The 18229-nt window shown below is 44.8% G+C and overlaps 1 protein-coding gene across 1 annotated transcript; it reads right to left on the minus strand.

Moving 5' to 3' along the window:
* Window positions 1-1186: 1186 nt before the first annotated feature.
* On the minus strand, window positions 1187-17942 carry slitrk6 (SLIT and NTRK-like family, member 6). The gene is made up of 2 exons (XM_061032335.1): window positions 17367-17942; window positions 1187-5162 (listed from the first exon to the last, which is right to left on the minus strand). Exon 2 carries the CDS (start codon window positions 5145-5147, stop codon window positions 2616-2618), a length of 2532 nt encoding a protein of 843 aa, XP_060888318.1. The 5' UTR covers window positions 5148-5162; window positions 17367-17942; the 3' UTR covers window positions 1187-2615.
* Between the last annotated feature and the right edge of the window lie 287 nt (window positions 17943-18229).

The raw sequence follows: 18229 nt of genomic DNA on the forward strand, positions 1-18229 counted from the left end.
CTTATGGGCAGCCTTGGCTGTATGATATGAAGCTTTTTTAGAGAACACTTCTCGCTGATTTCTTCTGTTTGAAACTTCAAGATTTGTGTTTTTACAAAAGGTAAGACACGACCGGGCAACGAGTTTCAAAAGAATAAAAGCAGAAGTTTGTTTAAGGGAAAGGTTGAACCCACGCTGAGTTTGTATTTTCATCAGTATTTCTTTGTCTGGGAGTCGTGGGTTGTTGTTTGTACCTCAGATCAAAGACGGGCCTCTTGCTGAGCTTCAGCTCAAAAAAGTGATCAAATTAATTCAAAGTCAGGCCTGGGCGTGAAATATTTCTCAAAGTGCACTAATGCACTTTGCTAATGTCTCACCTTTGGATCAGCCATACTGCTTATGAGTCCCGCAGGATCGGCCACAGAGGATAATTTGTCTTCCCTGCTCTGCGTGTGTGCGTGCTTCTATAACTTTGCATTGCTTTAAATGATGCGTGTCTGCAAGCAAACCCATAAACATTCATTTATTAATGTTAGGGGGGGGGGGGGTGTTCTGTGTTTGTATGCAAGCGCTTGTATGAATGTGTGTGCATGTGCTTTGCAGAAAGCGAGGTACCGTGTGGGTTCTTGGACAGGAGCTTGGGAAACATCAATTATGATAGAAAATGGAGAAATTAGAGAGGGCCCACTGTTTCCCCAGAGAGGAGGAAAAGTCATGCAGAAAAGGCTGGTGATAAGAAAAAATGAAGCCCTGCAGCCATTGTTGTGTGATTAAGGACTAGGTTTGAGCCATTGCAGGGGGGGGGGGGGGGGGTTAAATCATTCACACAGCAGGAAAACAGCCAAATGGTGTTTACACAAGTAGATGCATGCAGGACTGATGGGGCATTAAGAGAGAGAGAGAGAGAGGGTCATTCTGTTTGGGTTAAGCTGCAGCTCAGGGTGGCTGGAGTGTCAATTAGAAAAACAGTCTGTGCACTGCAGAGGCGCTGCAGGCAATCCACGGTGTTGTACTGTACCTTTTAAGATGTGATCATGGATACTTAAAGACGCAGCACACATTGGATACATCTGGTGGAATTCAGCTGTTACTGTATTTAAGTTTGGGTTTCCTCATATTTAGTTGTAGTTTCCAATAACAACCAATCAAAGTCAAGAGCTAGCTTCCTGGCTTTCAAACCCCCATAAATCCAGTTCCAAGTTGTCCGTAATATTGTAACTCTTTATTTCCTATCAGTTACAACTTCTGTTTATATTCTGTACAGCACTGAAGGCACACAAAAACCAAAGATATAACGGAACATAAGTATATACAAAATATACAGAATAAATAATTTCAATCTAGTTTAGGTAGAAAAGCTACAGAGTGTGTGTGCTTACATGAACCGTTTTTCAAAGTTTGAATGAGTATGAAGGAAGTGGTTGTTAAATCCTGACAAATGTCCACGAGTCGCCAGCGGTCCATTGCTTGGAGTAGGAGGAGCTGGAGAGAGTCATCTGAAGTCGCTCGGCAAGGTCGTCAAACGTGGGAAAAAAACTGGGAGCTCATTGGGCAACGCTGCTCATCAGTAACCACTCATGTGCTAACAGTGTAGTACGCCCACGCCTTCAAACAACAACAACAACAAAAAAGTTCAGAACATGCCCAGTCAAGCTTGAGGGAAGGAGCTATGTGTTCTTTTGAATGCTGCTTGAATCTTTCCCAGACGTACTTTAGTTACATGGAACACGACCTCACACACACTTGAGGGATCACACACATTTGTGGCTCATTTTTCACTGGCAGAAAACAAAACGGAAACAAACGAACGAAGAAAGAAAGGTTTTTCAGCAGGACTCTGTTTGATTGTCATGCACCATCTTATGGCATTTGATTAGTGCAATGCATTTTGTACAAGATTAAAAGTTGTCGTGTAATATATTGGACTTTAAGTGCTGTATGTACTGATTGAGAGGAGGATAAACATCCTGTTCTGTGAATATCAGCAGTTTGTATAAAAATAAATAAAGACAATGACTGCAGCGGCGCATCGATCGGGGAACAACAGACGTGCTCCTGTCAGTTTTCTAATGTACAGTTGGCATTTTTGCTGACTCTACGGCACAATGAGCATCATCCAGCTGGCTTAATGTTGACAGAGGGCGTAATCAGGTCAAACCTGGGGTAAGGATTGACTGATTAAACAGCGATTCTGGGTCAAGTGGTGATTGAAATTCACCCACTTCTTTCCAAACATCTGCTTCATCCTATCAGGATGTCAGACATTGGGGGGGGGGGGGGGGGGAGGTAGATGGGGGGGAGGATAGTGGATCAATTTAGTTGCCGCCACCGACGCCATGGATGTTTTCATCAATCATAATAAGAGCTGGAAATGTGAAAAGTTGGTTGCAGTCCAGGTCTGCTCCACAGACTGTGGTTACATTTGGCCATACATGAATGACACCTTTCATCAGCTACATAACATGGCTGTCAACACATAACAAAAGAATAAACCCAGTTACATTCTGTGCTACAGTTCAACTGAAAAAAATAAGATATATGTTTCACACTGTGGAAAGTACAAGAGGGCAAACGGGACAAGGCACTTGGTTTTTAAAGTGGATTCTATATAGCATTTGTTTTGAGTCTGTGCACGCTCAGTTAAACGCAGTTTGATGCTCCAGGACCTCTAAGTAATCTGGCTCAGTATGCAAGTTGGCCTTGAGTTCAAAGTACTCATTCTGAGTTTGCTCAAGCATGACCTTGCGTGGTCTCGAGTACATAATTGTCTCCATTAGCTTTAACTCCTCTTGGTGCCCTGGGACCTGCATGTCTACGGCGGACTGAAGCTGGGGCATGTTCTTCCGGAGATACTCGGTTATTCCGAGCTGCTGCAGTTCCTTCTCCCGCTCCAGAATGTTCCTGTACAGGGAGTTGGGATTGCCGAGGGTGACGAACTCGGCGGGGCACTCCCCGGTCATGGCTCGGAACTTGGACGCGGGGTTCCCGGTGAGCGGGGACGTGTTCTCCTTCTCCATGATGCTCCGGCAGAACTGGTGCTTGGCGCCGGGGTCGTCCACGCTGTAATCCAACTCGGCGTCGTGCTCCTTGTGCTGTGAGCAGTAGGTGGGGTTGCGGCAGATCTGCACGATGGGACTGTGCGATCTGTCCTCGTATAGAGTGGCCGACCCCGTCCTTTGCGTCAGGGTGTGGTGTGTGGTTTTCTGGCCGTACATGCTGTAGTGTAAGTGGATGGGACTGCTGCTGGTGTTTTCACGCGGCTGCTCCTCCGCTGCTTTTTTCTTTGCCCTGCGCCGACGCCGATGCACAACAAACACCACCAATCCGGCTGAGCAGAATATAATCACAAGGACAAACATAAGAAGGCTTAGGATGAGCACAGAGAGGGGGACGGTGTCGGTGAGTGAGCTGAATAAACCTTTGTCAATGCTGTCGGGCCCCAGTGTGGCAGTGACACTTTCCTCCTGCCCTGGAGGCACAGGGTGGTAGGTACCCAACCCGGGACACAGCACCTCGTGACGCAGGCTTCTCAGCTCAGCCTGAATCACTTTATTCGGGGTGTGGCACAAAATGGAGCCCACCACCGTGTCCTTTCTGAGTTTCTCCACCCATTGTTTGAGGCTGAGCAAGTCACAGCTGCAGTCCCAGGGGTTGTCCTCTAAATAAATCTGCTCCAGAGAGTCCAGTTGATCGAGCACGTTGCTCACCGGCAGATGCATAAGTAGATTTTTCCTCAGGTTTAATTTGGTGAGGGGCACGTTGCGGAAGATCTGGGCTGGGAGGGAGCTGAGCAGGTTGTTATTTAATGACAACAGCTTCAGGTTTGGCAGGGGATTAAAAGTGCCTGGAGCAATCTCTTTGATAAGATTGTATTCCAGATACAGGTATTCAAGGTTGTGCAGTCCCACAAACATTGTGGAGAACAGTTTTTCTACTCTGTTGCCATTCAGGTACAGTTTTTTCAGACTGCTCAAGCTGAGGAAAGTTTCATTGTCGATGTAATCAATCCGGTTGTTTGCGAGGTTGAGCAATTCCAAACTGTCATATGTGACAAAATCGTACTTCAAGAGTTTCTGAATCATATTTCCCGTCATCACCAGTTTAGTGGGGCTCTGTTGTAGTATTCCGATATCTGACACCTTTTGAATTCCCCTGTCCTGACAATGCATCAAAAACCCAGCCACAGGGTGATTGTGACAAGAACAGTGCTCCACACAAGGACTGCCAGGAACGTGAGACGGGGTCGGTACCTCGTCTTTGGCGTTCAGCTTGGGAATCTGAGCCACTTTGGACGAGGGGGTAACGACCATATCCAGCGACTTTGACGGCTCCTCCAGGTTGATGTCTGCATGCGACGGGCACAGAACGTCCCGCTTCACTTTAGCTAGAATAGTCCCCTTGAGATGATGTGGCGTGGTGCACACCACGTCCCCGAGGGCCGACTGGGCCCTCATGTTCTCCATCCAGATTTTTAAATGTAAAATATCACAGTCGCACACCCAGTCGTTGTCCTCCAAGAGAAGCTCCATAATCCGTCCGATGTGCTCCAGAAACCCGACATAAGGCAGTGTTTGGAGCTTGTTGCCGCGTAAGTCCAGGTGGGTGAGGGGCACGAAGCGGAAAATGTTGTTGGGTAAAAACTCTATGGAATTATCGTTGAGGATTAGCACCTTGAGACGGATCAGTTTGTTGAAGGCCCCCGGCTCGATGACCCGTATGAAATTTGTGTCAGCTTGGAGAAACTCCAAGTTCACCAGGCCTTGAAAAGTGTCCTCTTTTAGAGTTACGAGGAAATTGCTATTTATGTGTAGTTTTTTCAGCGAGCCCAGGGAGCTGAAGACCCCCGGCTCCAGCTCTTGTATGCTATTACCCCCGATGTGCAGCGAAAGGGCATTCTTAAGCCCTTCCATTTCCTCTGCGCGAAGCTCGACCAAGTCATTTTTGTAAAGGTTCAGGTGGAAGGGCACACCTGCCGGGACTTTGATTTGGGAGATTTTGCTGATGTTTCTCTGCTCGCAGTTCAGATGAAGGATGCCGTCTTTCCCCTCGCAGGAGCACAGGGAGTCACAAGACTCACTTAAGGAGGAGGAGGATGCCTCTGAGGGATGGATATCTTGGGATCGGGCCGCAGAGAGGAACAAGCCGATGAAAATGATACAGGGCAGCATTTCGCTTCGAGGTATCTGTGGAGATAGAAAAAGAAGTATGGTTCAGAGGGGGTGGGGAGGAAAAGAAAAAGAGCAGCGAGTGTACATGTTGTACAAGTCAAATGTAAAGCATCATTCCAAGACTTTTAAATGATATTCAACCATTGTGATCCACACGTCATGCAAGTTTCATGTGTTACAGGACGTGAACTTGTGTCAAAGTGTGTGGGGGTACAATTCCATGTCTGGCTGCACTGTATGCATGAGTGGAAGTCACACTCCTCAAGGATGAGGGAGTTTGTGCAGTGTAGAATTGTGTAGAGTAAAACAGCATGAAAAATAGATTACGGGACAAGGACACACGTCGAGTATCCTTCAATTCTTTGATTCTGTGAAAATAGATCTCAATTTAAATGTACCTTATTTCCTTCCTCTATAATGTTGCCTCTTTATCACTTAGTTACAGTGTGTCTTGGAGTGGACATGAGGAATGTGAGGTTGATCAAGTGTAGCTAACGGGAATCCTAATAATCCATATGAAACAGTCGTCAGATTCCTCAGAGTCTGAAACTCGACCATGCCTTTTACCAGTGAGTAAATACATCTCCCAGGATGAGCAGTGACAGTAAGACAGCATATATCTCTTCAGTGACTCACAGTGGGATAATGGTACATTTTTAAAAAATGGCTCTCTCATTTGACTGATTTTTCTGCCCTTTGTATGCAGGACTCACTCGAACAAAGAACTTACTCGGAGGGGGGTGAGTCATACAAACGCAGAAGTCTCTTTGGTTCATTTAGAATCCATGTCTAAGAAAATAATTCATCACAGACTTTTCCAAATGTGCAAACTGAAAATAAATGATTGGTGTCTTTATTGTTTGACCAATTAACTCTCACTACTCGACCGGACTGAGGATGAATTAATCTGCAACCACCTATATTCGTTAATTTGTTTAAAACCACTCTCCATGCGGTGAAGAATGGCATCTGAAGCACACAGACAGAGCTGTCCAATGAATACACTGTGAACTCACACTTGATTGTAAGCAGGATTTATGTTGAATGACAAGAGAAGCGCTGGAATGTGATTTTAATGATGGCATGCCTCAGCGCCACATCTCAATCCATTACGTTAATTTGACTAAAATCACATTGGATCAAAGGCTAGATCACTCTCGGGGGGGGACTGATGGAGAAGTATAACCATCCTCACATGATCAAGGAGAACCAGATATCCCCAGTTCACTAACAGAATTCTTCAAAGAGACAAGACATTGTGAGACGGCAGGAAGACGCAGCTGTTTCATGCTAACGAATGCGATTAGCATCTGGAACGCTCAACTCTAACAAGACTGGGCAAGCTGGGTTCAGCCCATACTGCCTATGGAGAACGCTGTCTGTCAGAGGCTCCAACCTCTGATTTATAATCTGCCCATGAACGGTGCTCGACCTTCATTTGACTAGAAATCACTTTCTCTACATTGAAGGGAGGTCAATGAAATGTGGGGCACATTTTCATTGGGATGGCTGCCATTGACTTCCCGATAAAGCAGCTAGCATAAGTTGTTTGGAAGGTGGATAGGAATGCTTTTCTTTTTTGGGCTTTTCATGCCTTTATTTTCTTAGAGATAGGACAGTGAATAGTCGGAAATAGGGGCAAGTCGAGCGGGGATTGACGTTTGGGAGAGGAGCCACAGGTCAGATTAGATGCTAGGAGGACCATAGCCTCCATACATTGGGTGTGTGCACTAACCACTAGGCAATTGGCGCCCCAGGGATGCTCTTTTATGGAGAGCAACACCCATTATCCAACTATTTTAACTTCTTGCTACAGCTTGACTAAAAATGTCACCGGAAAGTTAAAGGCTAGAAAACATGCCGTTTGCTCGAGAGACAAGAGTCTCTTGAATTGTTTCTTCACTTTTACTATTTCATATCTTATCTTGCCTTGATGCATTTTACTGTTTTGCTGTTGAGCATTCAGAATTATGGACGACAACCAAGTCGACGCTATCTCCAACATCTGTTGATGTACAAGTGGTGCACCCCGAGGTAACGCCGGACTTCTCAGCTACAATAGACCGAGACTCACACTCCTCACTCCCCCTGACCTGAGAGACATCAAAGTGCTACAAACAATACAAGAGAATAATGGGATTCGAACCATCATTTGGATCAAGGAAAATTAACTCAAACAACCCTTTTACCAAATGTAAGTCTGTGTAGAAATCATCATTAACAATCTACCGACAGGAATAGTTCACAAACTTGGCGCATAAATAATCCATTTGACTCATCTCTACAGGGAACCACCACAACATCAGACAGAATACAGCAGAATAATTAGTAGCATGTTCCAGCCTCCAGGGACATCCAGTGCGGTTAGTCGGCCTGCACAGCTGCACAACAATACAGACACCAACTACTGCAACGTCTTTACCAATGCCCAAGTCCGTTACAAAGCCAATAACTGTGCATGTAAAATAATAAAAAATAACAGTATAAAAGATATTCCTCATATGGTAAACAGTAGCTTGACAACTTAAACCTATTTAGCATTTTGATGGGAAGCCTTTCATGTCATCATCTTCTACCTCTAATAAATGAGTGTCAGAGAGGTTGGAACATTAGCTTGACAGCGTAAAAACACAGGAACCCTTTGATTTATTATGAATTTAAGAGTCCGACCTGGAGAACGGGTATATTTCATCAGCTATCATTGTTGCTTTCATCCCTTTTTGAGAATATTCCCGACATGCCAATGGACGGAGGGTGGTGAAAGATTATCGGCTTGTGATGTCACAGCTTGAGAAAACTTGAAGGCTTGTGAGGTCTCTGGGGTATGTCTGGTCTCTTAGATGTAGCGGCATAGTGGAAAATGACCACCTTGAACCAATAACAGGGAGAAAGTTGAGGAAATATGATTGACTTTGAGTTTATCATTGGGAGATAATGTGCTGGAATGAAATGAAACAAAAATCTAATTTCTCAAAGGTTTTTGGTTTGCATTTTAACATGATGTTAATATTCAGAAAGCCTGTCCCTGAATATATCTCTGGCCGTTTTCCTTTCCCTGACTTATCTGTTTTGGTCTGTTCAGAAGTCTGGTGGTGGCCGAGGCGCCCGAGGCGCTCACCTCTTTGACCCTGATGCTTCGTAAGACAATGTGAAATGAAACAGACTATTGGCAGATGTTATCGCGCACTGCATGATGACACTGCTGAGGGCAGATGTGGGGAGAAAGGCATTAGCCTCGTGCACTCCGTCTTCTGTATTTCAAAAAGACCTCTCTCTCACTGATCCATTTTTTCTCTCTCAGGTAATCAATGTTGCATGGGAGGCAGCGTGACGGGCACAAGAGATGAAACGCTTCTTCCGGTGCTAGGCTCTTTATATTCCCTTCTTTTTTGGGGGGATTCAAATGCACATCTCTTGCTGTTCAGACAATTCAATTAGAGATCTAGTGGAGCCCGATGAGAACTCCCCTCGTGCATGAGTGTGAAGCCAAATCATCATCCGACATCAAATGTGATGAAATAAAAATGGTTGAGAGTCGACGAGGGGAAGACAACAGAGGGAGAGAGGGGAAGCAAAATCTGTTGATGGTATATTTATCGCACATTGGGCTTTTCTCCTGGCGCTGTAACATACACAACAAGGATTTAGCCACTTACAGTCCCAGAAATAGCATGCTCACACTTCATTAGGGCCAGCTAGGATTTGTATTGTTCCAATGTTATGAAGTTTTAAAAACGATCAGGTGCAAATGCTTTCATTTAAAACATTTCTGTTTCTTGAGTCTTGAGGACTTCCCTACATCACTGGTCAGTGAGAGTCCAGCAACACACGCTACTAGTACAATGTCAACCGACTTCTAAGTGCAAGAAGCAGCTGTCATCTATCTGTTATCTTTTTTAATCCACAACATAGCTTTAGAGGATGTCTAACAGATGTTTTTGAAGTAAATGACACTTCTTGACATTGCCCCTGCATTGCTAGGTGTGTAATAATGCAGATACATTTCAATTTAACTTGGTACTTGGGACAATTTTCGACTGACTGGTCCTATTATGTCTTTTATCTCATCCACAGCGAGGTCAGAAGTCAGGCACAGGCTACCAGTAGAGACCTGCGGCTTGGAAAGAGCAACATCTTGCTCGTGGTCACTTTTGGTTGGACAGCTCGCAGATGGAGGAAGGTAGGATAATCACCCTCATCTCTTCTTGGGCTGTCCGCTTGTGTTCCCATGAACTTGCCATAGTTACACTTCAGACATTGGAATAGCTGGCTGCATAGCTCCAGGTGGTCTGAATAGCATCTGCAACATTTCCCTCAAGTGTATCCTGCTCTGATTTCTGATTCCGACGATGCTATGTGAAAGCCAGAGGTCGCACTGAGCATCTCTATTGAAAACATGGAGCACATGTACCCTTTCCTTTCCGTTGGATTGCACACTTCACGCACTAAACGGCTACTAATTTGTACCTTCTAGGCATTTGTCATAGTTCAACGTGACTGAGTCGTATGTGACTCCCATGAACACAGCATGAACCTGGGTCGAAATGTACCGGGAGTGGCGTGCAATAAGTATTATCCAGTTGACAGTTTAAGATATTATTTTTAGATAATATGAACACGGCTGTAGTCATGTTCTGTCCTCGTCACTGTCAAAGGAAGTAAAGCACGCTGCAGCCACAAATAGCCCATAAGGCAGGAGCCTAATTCCCTTTTCTGTAGCGTGAGGCGTCTTGATGTACAAGTATGGAAGGGCTTGTTATCCCTAGTGGCACCCGACAGAGCCATTCTCCCAACTCCGTCAAGACTGATAAAAGTCACTCCTTGTGTTTTTTTTTGTTTTTTTTAACTTCTCCCGTGGATATCTTGTGGCTGGAATTTTTTTCTCCGTTTCAAACTTGTTTTCAAACGCTCCAGCGACACCTCGCTTCTTGGCATTTTATGACCCTCGTCTGCCTCATTACTAGGCTACCTGCAGACGTGGTGATTTATGGGTCTTGACAACAGGGTGGTGGAAGGAGCACATTTTAATTCGGTGCAATCTGAGGTTTCCTGTCAAAGCCTTTATAAATGGTGTTTAATATACTGGTTTATCAAGTGCACGTCTGAGAGCTGAAATGTAAATGTAATCCGTACTCATGACACGCATCAAACATTATGATGATGAATTAGAAGAGCATGTATGAAATTGTTTATTCTAAGACACACGGTTGAATGTGAATGATGAGATGTCTTGGAGGCAGGGTGTATGGCGTCTCGCAGGGAATGGTGCATGGTTACAAAGTTCTGAGGTGATTTGACGTTTTCAATTTATCGATCTTTTGTTGTGCTATAAAGACATACTGAGAAGGGCCCTATACCTTCAAATCTGGTGAATAAGACACACTTATAGCGGCACCAATATACCAGTATAAAATGCTTACACAAGCGCCTTGATGACCGCAAGTGCAGCAGCCACCATCATCACACACTGCACACAACCTGACGCAGTTGAGAATCCCATCCATGCATTTTATATACAACTCATATTCAGGATTTAACGGTAATTCCTATTACATCTTATCAACTAATTTACAAAATGTGGCATATTGTTTGGATTTTCCAGAATGTGGGTGCACTTTACAACAATCACAGTTTCTCTAATACTTCAAACGTTTGTTTTTCGCGGCCTTGATGTGGACTGTGCACCCGCCTCTGTAACACACAACTTGTGAAACCAAGCAGCGGTTCAGTGGTTGGTTTTCAGCACTTGAGGCAAATTCCAAAAGGTGATTAGCTCCTAGCAAAACAAAAAAGCTGAGCAAGTCAGCTAGAAACTGTGGGCGAGGTGGAATGGCAACATTTTTTCACTGGTTTCACTGAAAGCGAACTTCGGAACAGCACAATATTTAGATGATTTTGACAATTTTTTTCCCCTCATTGAATTGATATCATTAATGAAAAAAAGTACCGCTAGAAGTTAAATGAATTGATGACACTCTTAATAAGCACAATTTACAAATTGAGGAAATCAAGTACCAAGTAGAACAGATGTTCTTCAAACTATTAAATCAACCCCACGCTCTCCCCCTGAGAAAGAGTTCGCTAGCAGCCCACAGTCCCTCCACAACACCGCTTTACAACCCAGAAAACAAAGATCCTTTTGGCACTGCTGCAAACACAAAGCCCCCTGTGACCAGGGAGGTGAGGAGCATCGCCCCGTGCTCTGCCGGCTGCTTGGGGGCCTTCGTCTTTTGGAACCGTCATCAGTGGCCTGTTAAAGCACCGTCAGCTGTGCGCTGGTCTCGTGCCATGCAGCGGTTCTAACAGCTGGCAGCAGATCACATGGGCCAGATGAAAGCGGTGGGACCTGATTGTGAACTGCTTCACGCCTCATACGTCTGAAACACGTGAACGTAAACCTCGATACCTTGTGGACTGCGCAGCCGCCTCCTCTTACTGTTCTCGGCTGGTGGGCTTTCATTTCTGATAGCAAACATATGCATGATAGAACTAATAATAGAAGCACAAAGACTGCATGGGAAAGGGAGGGGAGGCGGCTCTGCTCCCTTGGCAAGCACAATTTAGTAGGCTTGCATTTCAAATGGTCTGTTTAACTAATGCGCAGTAATTAGTTCTCCAGAAATGAGCACGCAGATTACACAAGTGTATTGTGGCATCGAGGTACATTGAGTAAGGGAAGACATCTGCACCGAGCAGATGTACATTTCTCTTTGTGCATTACTGCATCTTGCAAAAAGGAGCACATTTGATTCAGTGGTGACGAAACCAGAGCCCACAGCAGGACTGGTAAACGATGAATTCATTCTGCATACTAAGCCTTAAGAGGAAGACTGTCGCACCTTAACCAAAGCACAGATGTGAGGGAAGTTGTTAAGTAAGCATGTGTTACGTCTGATGCCCGTCATAATCATTATAAGTGTCTTGTCTGTTCTCAGCCGGTTGAATGGCCCGTTTCACAGCAGCAGTGAAAAAAGGCCACAGGGTAACACTAATGACAGTCTTGTGATTCACTCCATAAATAGGTGTAGATCTGCTGTGTGATAGACGGCCTCCAGTCTCAAAGGAGCCACTCATTATATAGGTCGACAGACCTGCCGACTCCGGGTAAACACCATTGAAGGGCAGCGGCGAGAACATTCTGTCGTGTCCACAGAACAGGACTAATCTGTTTATCATAGACTAGTCTGTGTCCACATAATCTGTCTTCTTTTTTAAAAGCATGGCAACATAAAACACTTGATCATGTCTAGAGCCCGACCGATAAATTGGCTTGCCGATAATTTCCGATATTTGCACATTTTGTGACTATCAGTATCTGCTAATTGTATCTCTGATATGCCGATATAACTAGCTTTATTCAATTTAATTGTTAATTTTCCAGTGTACTCTGGTCAATAAAGGCTTTAGTTAAAAAATCTAATCTTCATTATAAATCTGACAAGTATTAAGTAACAGCATTGTAATGTGTGTGTCCATATCTATCTAGCTATGCATAAAGATTGTCGATCGATCTGAGGAAAATATCGGCCCTAAATCCGTATTGTTATCGGCATGAAAAATTAAATCGGTCGGGCCTAAATAACGTCGAGTATTTTAAGAGAAACATACTTATACTGTTTGAAAGTAGCTGACTCTAGTTCCTGATACTCAAAACAAAGAAAACAAAAATCATCAGATGATGCTGGTGTATGTCTATAAACTGTCCTAACCGGAGCCAGAGCGATATATCTGTTTATTTTATCCTATTCCATATCACCATCAGCATACGTTTGCATATCTGCAGTGATTTTAAAAATGCTCCATCTTAGGGGAGCTTTAACTCCACATAGTGGACAGTCGCCTCAGTAATGTGCAGCACATGTAGCAGAGAGCAACAGACAGAGGAGGTCGCAAAAAAAAAAAACGTTTCAACTTTTTTTAAAAACGTCTTTGTTTCATCCTCTGTCGCGTCTTGGTGTTCCTTTCTTTTTCATTTATTAGATTGTGTCTAAATGACGGATGTAACGTCAAAGACCGGAGTAGGGGAGAGAATCACTCCCATGATTCCCTGCCAGCCTCGACGTCATCTTTTTTGTTTATGTTTGGATTGAGACCCCCCTGGTGGCAGAATTGACATACTGTGCCTTTAAAATGTAACATATTGCGATAACGATGACATTGCGATTAATTGCGAGGCCCATCACTAATCTATATCTGTCTTATCAGCTTGAAAGACTTGACATTATTCAGTATAATGTCTTAATGCAGCTAGGAAGGCAGACAAAGGCCACATGTTCTTAAAGTCACAAATACTCTCTCTTTAGTCAAGTCTCGTCTTTTTGACATCCTTAATTGGCAGATGTGTGACTGTTTTGCTTCTAACATCTCGTCAAAAACACCCTGCTGAGAATACTGATTGGACAACACTTCACATCCAACCACACATCTGCTGCTGTATTGAGTCATGAATAACAGCTGAGTGGTGTTTGTGAGGACTACTTTAAAAAATATTTGTGTGCATGCATGTCCATGAGAAGAATAAGAAGTGTGTATAAAGAACAACACTGTGCCCAGCTTAAAAACCCCTGAGGATTAGCTTTCTGCCAAACCAGCAAAAAAAAAGAAAAACACATCCAAAGTTCCCTGAGCTCTCGCGGTGAGGAGAAAGTAATAAAAAGACGTGAGATTAGCGGAAAGTCACAGTCTGTCTTCAGCTGTTTGGGGAACGTGCACTCGCAAGTTTTTACATTTGACAGGAAATCAGTGGTTGGGTTGTGTACAACGCCACCGCCGAATCTGTCCCTCCAACTCTCTATTTATTCACCAGACGCTTCCATTATTCATTCCTGTGACACTCTGGGATCACTATAAGTTGCTTTATGATGCAGAGCACCGGTAGAACAAAACTCCACCTGTTTGCCCCCCCCCCCCCCACCCTCTCCAGAGAGCTGCAGAGTGATGCGCAATACCTGAAGGAAATCCAGACGATGACCGATGGAAGAATCACGGCCGGATGGATCTGCCAGCATCAGGCGGGGCGGACTTAAACAGCCGAGCACAGACGCAGTCACAGGCTCACTTTTATTTTATTTTTTTTACATGAAAGCCTCGGCAAAGAGACATGAGGACAATTCAGGCGGCGGCCTTAATTTAGATTCACAACAAGGCGCCTTGTTTTTCTGCCCCTACAAGTTCTTCCTTTAAAGGATCAGGTACAGTTGCAGAGTTAATTGAGTGTCTGATGACTTAATAACCAGGGCGGCTCGAGCGGACCCGCACAGTCCTCCTTAACAAGACCATTCAAGACCAATTAAGGGGCAACGCCACGGCGGGCAGTTTGACGAAGCTGGACAGCATACTGAAGCTCCACAAAGCCTTCAAAGTGGAAACGAAAAGTCTTAACACTCATAATCCCCCCCCCCAGCCCTTTTTTTTTTCTTCAGGATTCCGCTTTAGCATCATAACACAAAGTGGAGATTAAATGAACGTACACACAACACGGCTCGGGCCGCTCAGGAATGCGAGGTGCCACATGTGACGTTGATGCAACAGAAGGGAGTGTTGCATTGCAAACAAGGCCAGCGAGGCATTTATCGTCCTCGATAATGTGCTTTTCATCGGAACTCCTAACCACACAAACCCGTCGTATTCTATGTGCCGCTCCCCCCCCCCCCTTCCCCATGCAGCAGCAGCAGCAGCTTGTGCAATATTTATAGCCTGTGCAAGCAAGGATAGACATTCATGGCAGGTGCTGAGTCTATACGTCTGTCTGTTCTCCATTGTGCAATCTCTCTGCAGGAAAAGTTTCTTCTTTTTTTTTTTAAAAACTGATCAATCTGCTGTGTTGGAAATTATTTTAAGGCTTTTTTTTAGATTGAGTTTGGGAGCCCCTGCAAGGATTCTATTCCTCTCACCGAACCAGCCTTGCAATAAGAGATACACTGGCCTGAAGCTCCCAGCGCCTATATGTCTCTTGACAAGAGAGAGGAGGTTTATAGCAACTGGAGAGAAAAGAGGCTATTTTCCTTCCAGGTGTTATATAGAGGTAGCACACTCCTGGACAACAACAACACACCAAGGAGTGACTAAGCACGAGCAGGCATAGGGCTAGTTTTAATAATGCAGGAGATACACTTTGCATAGGAAGCAGGCTGATTTAGTACTGGTTGTAGCTTCCTCTAACTGGGAGTACGACATCCCGATGACCTGACTTGACGGCGCAGGAAAGTTCTTCCCTATTCCCTCGGAGGTCAACCAACCCGTGCTGGCGTGCGTGCGTCTCCTTATTCTGAAAAAGTCGCTCCGCTTTTTTGCTCGGGGGGGGGCTGAAACGGAGAACGAGGAAGGCGAGATAGTGAGACTTGTTGCGTCCAGCGAGGGGGGGGGGGGGGATTGTTTCATTTCAGCCTGACATGGGGATAGCAGATTAGAGCCCACCACCACCACCACTGTGCACTCTATTTTCTCCAGCGTGCAAAAGCTCTGACCGGTCTACCATGTTCCCCTGCAGTGTTCCCAGGCGCCAATTACGCCGCGACTTGTCCCTTTTCTCTTTTTTTCTTTCTTTCTAAACTGTCTTATTGGAAGTGATGTGGCTTTTGCCCTGCAGGGTTGACACCAACACCGCCGCTACACCCACGTTATCTGCAGAGATTCTGCCAGGCGGCCCGACCACCCGCAACCCCCCCCCCCCGCGGCCCTCCAATCGCAAAACCTGGAGAAAATGATAATCATGACATCCGCCCACTCAAGAAGCGAGAGTGAGAGACTCCCTTTGCTCCTTGTTCTAGCCCTTTTCTTTTTTCTCGACTGATTCAATATTCCGTGGGCTAGCCGTGCCTGCTTTCTCTGTGTCTCACAAAGAAGCAAAAGCCTCTCCGATACATCTGCAGGCTTTTCTCTCTATCTGAAAGTAGTGCTAAGTTTGCTCCCCCCCACTGAGCTGATACTCTTAAACTTGAAGACAAATTACCTTCGGCTATTCCACACTTTTAAGAGCTACAACTTTCCAAACACACCACTGCCCGCAAATTGCTCAGCGGAGGTCTAATTAACAATTGCTTGGAAGATCCTTTGAAACTCAAAGGGAGTCGTCTTTTCTTCATGAATTGCAGCGACACCTAACCCCCTTTAAAATCGCAGAGTTTTACATAATGTGTCATGTTGACACACACAGGCCACCCTATCTCCCATCAGTAATTAAAAAAATCAAGTCATTTGAATACGGTGCGTACATCTAAGCCACGGGCTGCTTATAATTAAGCTATAAGATAATTAAGCGTTGATTCATCTAGAAGGGAGAAAAAAATGGCGACCAAAAACTCAATTAAGCTACTCGCAATTTAGCCCTAATAAGACACGTCTCTCCTCCATTGATTCTCACTTAAATATGACGACAGCCTCAGCCTTTTATGTCAGAATATGCACTCCTGTGTGACAAAGTGCGAGCTGATTTAATAAGACTTGATACTAGTTGGGATTTAGAGGCAGTATTGATTAATATAATGGACTGAAAATGAAGGCTGAATGTGTTTAAAATGAGAGAGCTGTAGCGGCGGTAAAATACTAATTTCTGATTGGCTGTTTAAAGTCGCGAGCGACGCAGTGCTCATTTAGCAACACCTGTGACCACTGACTGAATTATACATATTCATACGCAACACCTAGCCTATAATTAGCTTGGGCTATCTGCCAAGAAATAAAAACAGGAGCCAGGAAATAATAATGAACCGCGGCGTTTTTGAAGCAGATACATTCCCGCGATTGTAAAGAAAGAATGTAGCATTTTAAAAGCAAAAGTTTTGTGAGGTTTTTCAGGGAGGTAATGACAGCGCTGTATCACCACTCGTCATTAGCATAACCCCAGGATACAGTAACTGCGTGTGGCATACGGCCAGGTGTGCTCGAGGTAATGGTGGACCCTCAGGAAAGAAAAAAAAAAACTCACCGCTCTGTCTGAGCTGCTGCCTCCTTGTCAAAGTCCAGGCAATTTAAAAAAATTAAAAAAATTTACTCGTAAAACCCAGGGTAATGACACAGCCATGATTTACGATTCACTTTATTTACAGGAATGTTGTTTTTACCTCTCTCCCTGCTAATGGTCAAATGTGTGGAGGGCGCATAGCATACTAGTTGGAACCTGTCCATAATGAACACCTGGATTCCTGTGTAGAATACAGCCTCACCAGAAAGCCTGCTTCAAAAATAAAGAGGTTTTTTTTACTCCGCTTCGTGACTTACCGACTGAAAGTGATGAAGAACCGGAGGAGGGGGGGGGGGATGCTGGTCCAAGAAGTGTCACCGTATAGTCAGTCCATGAGGAGACACGGGGGGGAGCCGACGCAGAGGGATAAAAGAGGGATAAAAACCTTCCTCACCTCTTGAACACTTTTTCCCCCCTCGCACTCCCTCACAACAACAACAAAAAAAACAGCTGACACACGGGGAAACTTCACCCGTCAGTCAGTCCAGTCCCCACTTGTCCTCTCGGGGTCCACGCTCAGTCTTTCTTGTGAAGTGTTACAACTCCCCTCCTGTCACACACAGACACACACACACGAAGGGTACCAATTATTCCGTTGCAGCTCGCGGTGAAGTCCCGGGATGCTGTTGGCAGTCTCCTCCTAAGTATTCATTTTTTTATTTTTATTTTTTAAGTTGCAGGTGCGAGAAAAACACAGCGTTGTCACTAAAAAGAGATAATTTCCCCCTCGCGTGTTTTACAGTCCACTCAAAAAGAGATGATAGCGCGTGCCGCGTCCAGCTCTCGCGCCGCGCCGCGCGCTCCGTGTACTTAACCAATCTGCGAGGTATTGGAGTTTGCTCAGTAATTTGCATTCTGTGGAGGTGGACTACAGAGACGGGGAGCAGCAGCAAGCCACACTCAATTGCGTAGAAGTAGTTCCGCTAGTGCCCTTCAGAATAAAAGACGATGTGGAGCTCAACTCAAATTATTGCTGTATTTCACATTATAAAGTCACAGTTTCACACATTTTCCCCCATTGCACCTACACCATAAAAGTCTTATTCATATCTCTGAAATCATCCAACTTGCATTCATTTCCTCTATATTTATTTTTCCTCACATTTTCTAACGGAATACA

The sequence above is a fragment of the Labrus mixtus genome, chromosome 24 (assembly GCF_963584025.1).
Source record: "Labrus mixtus chromosome 24, fLabMix1.1, whole genome shotgun sequence".
Taxonomy (NCBI): Eukaryota; Metazoa; Chordata; class Actinopteri; order Labriformes; family Labridae; genus Labrus; species Labrus mixtus.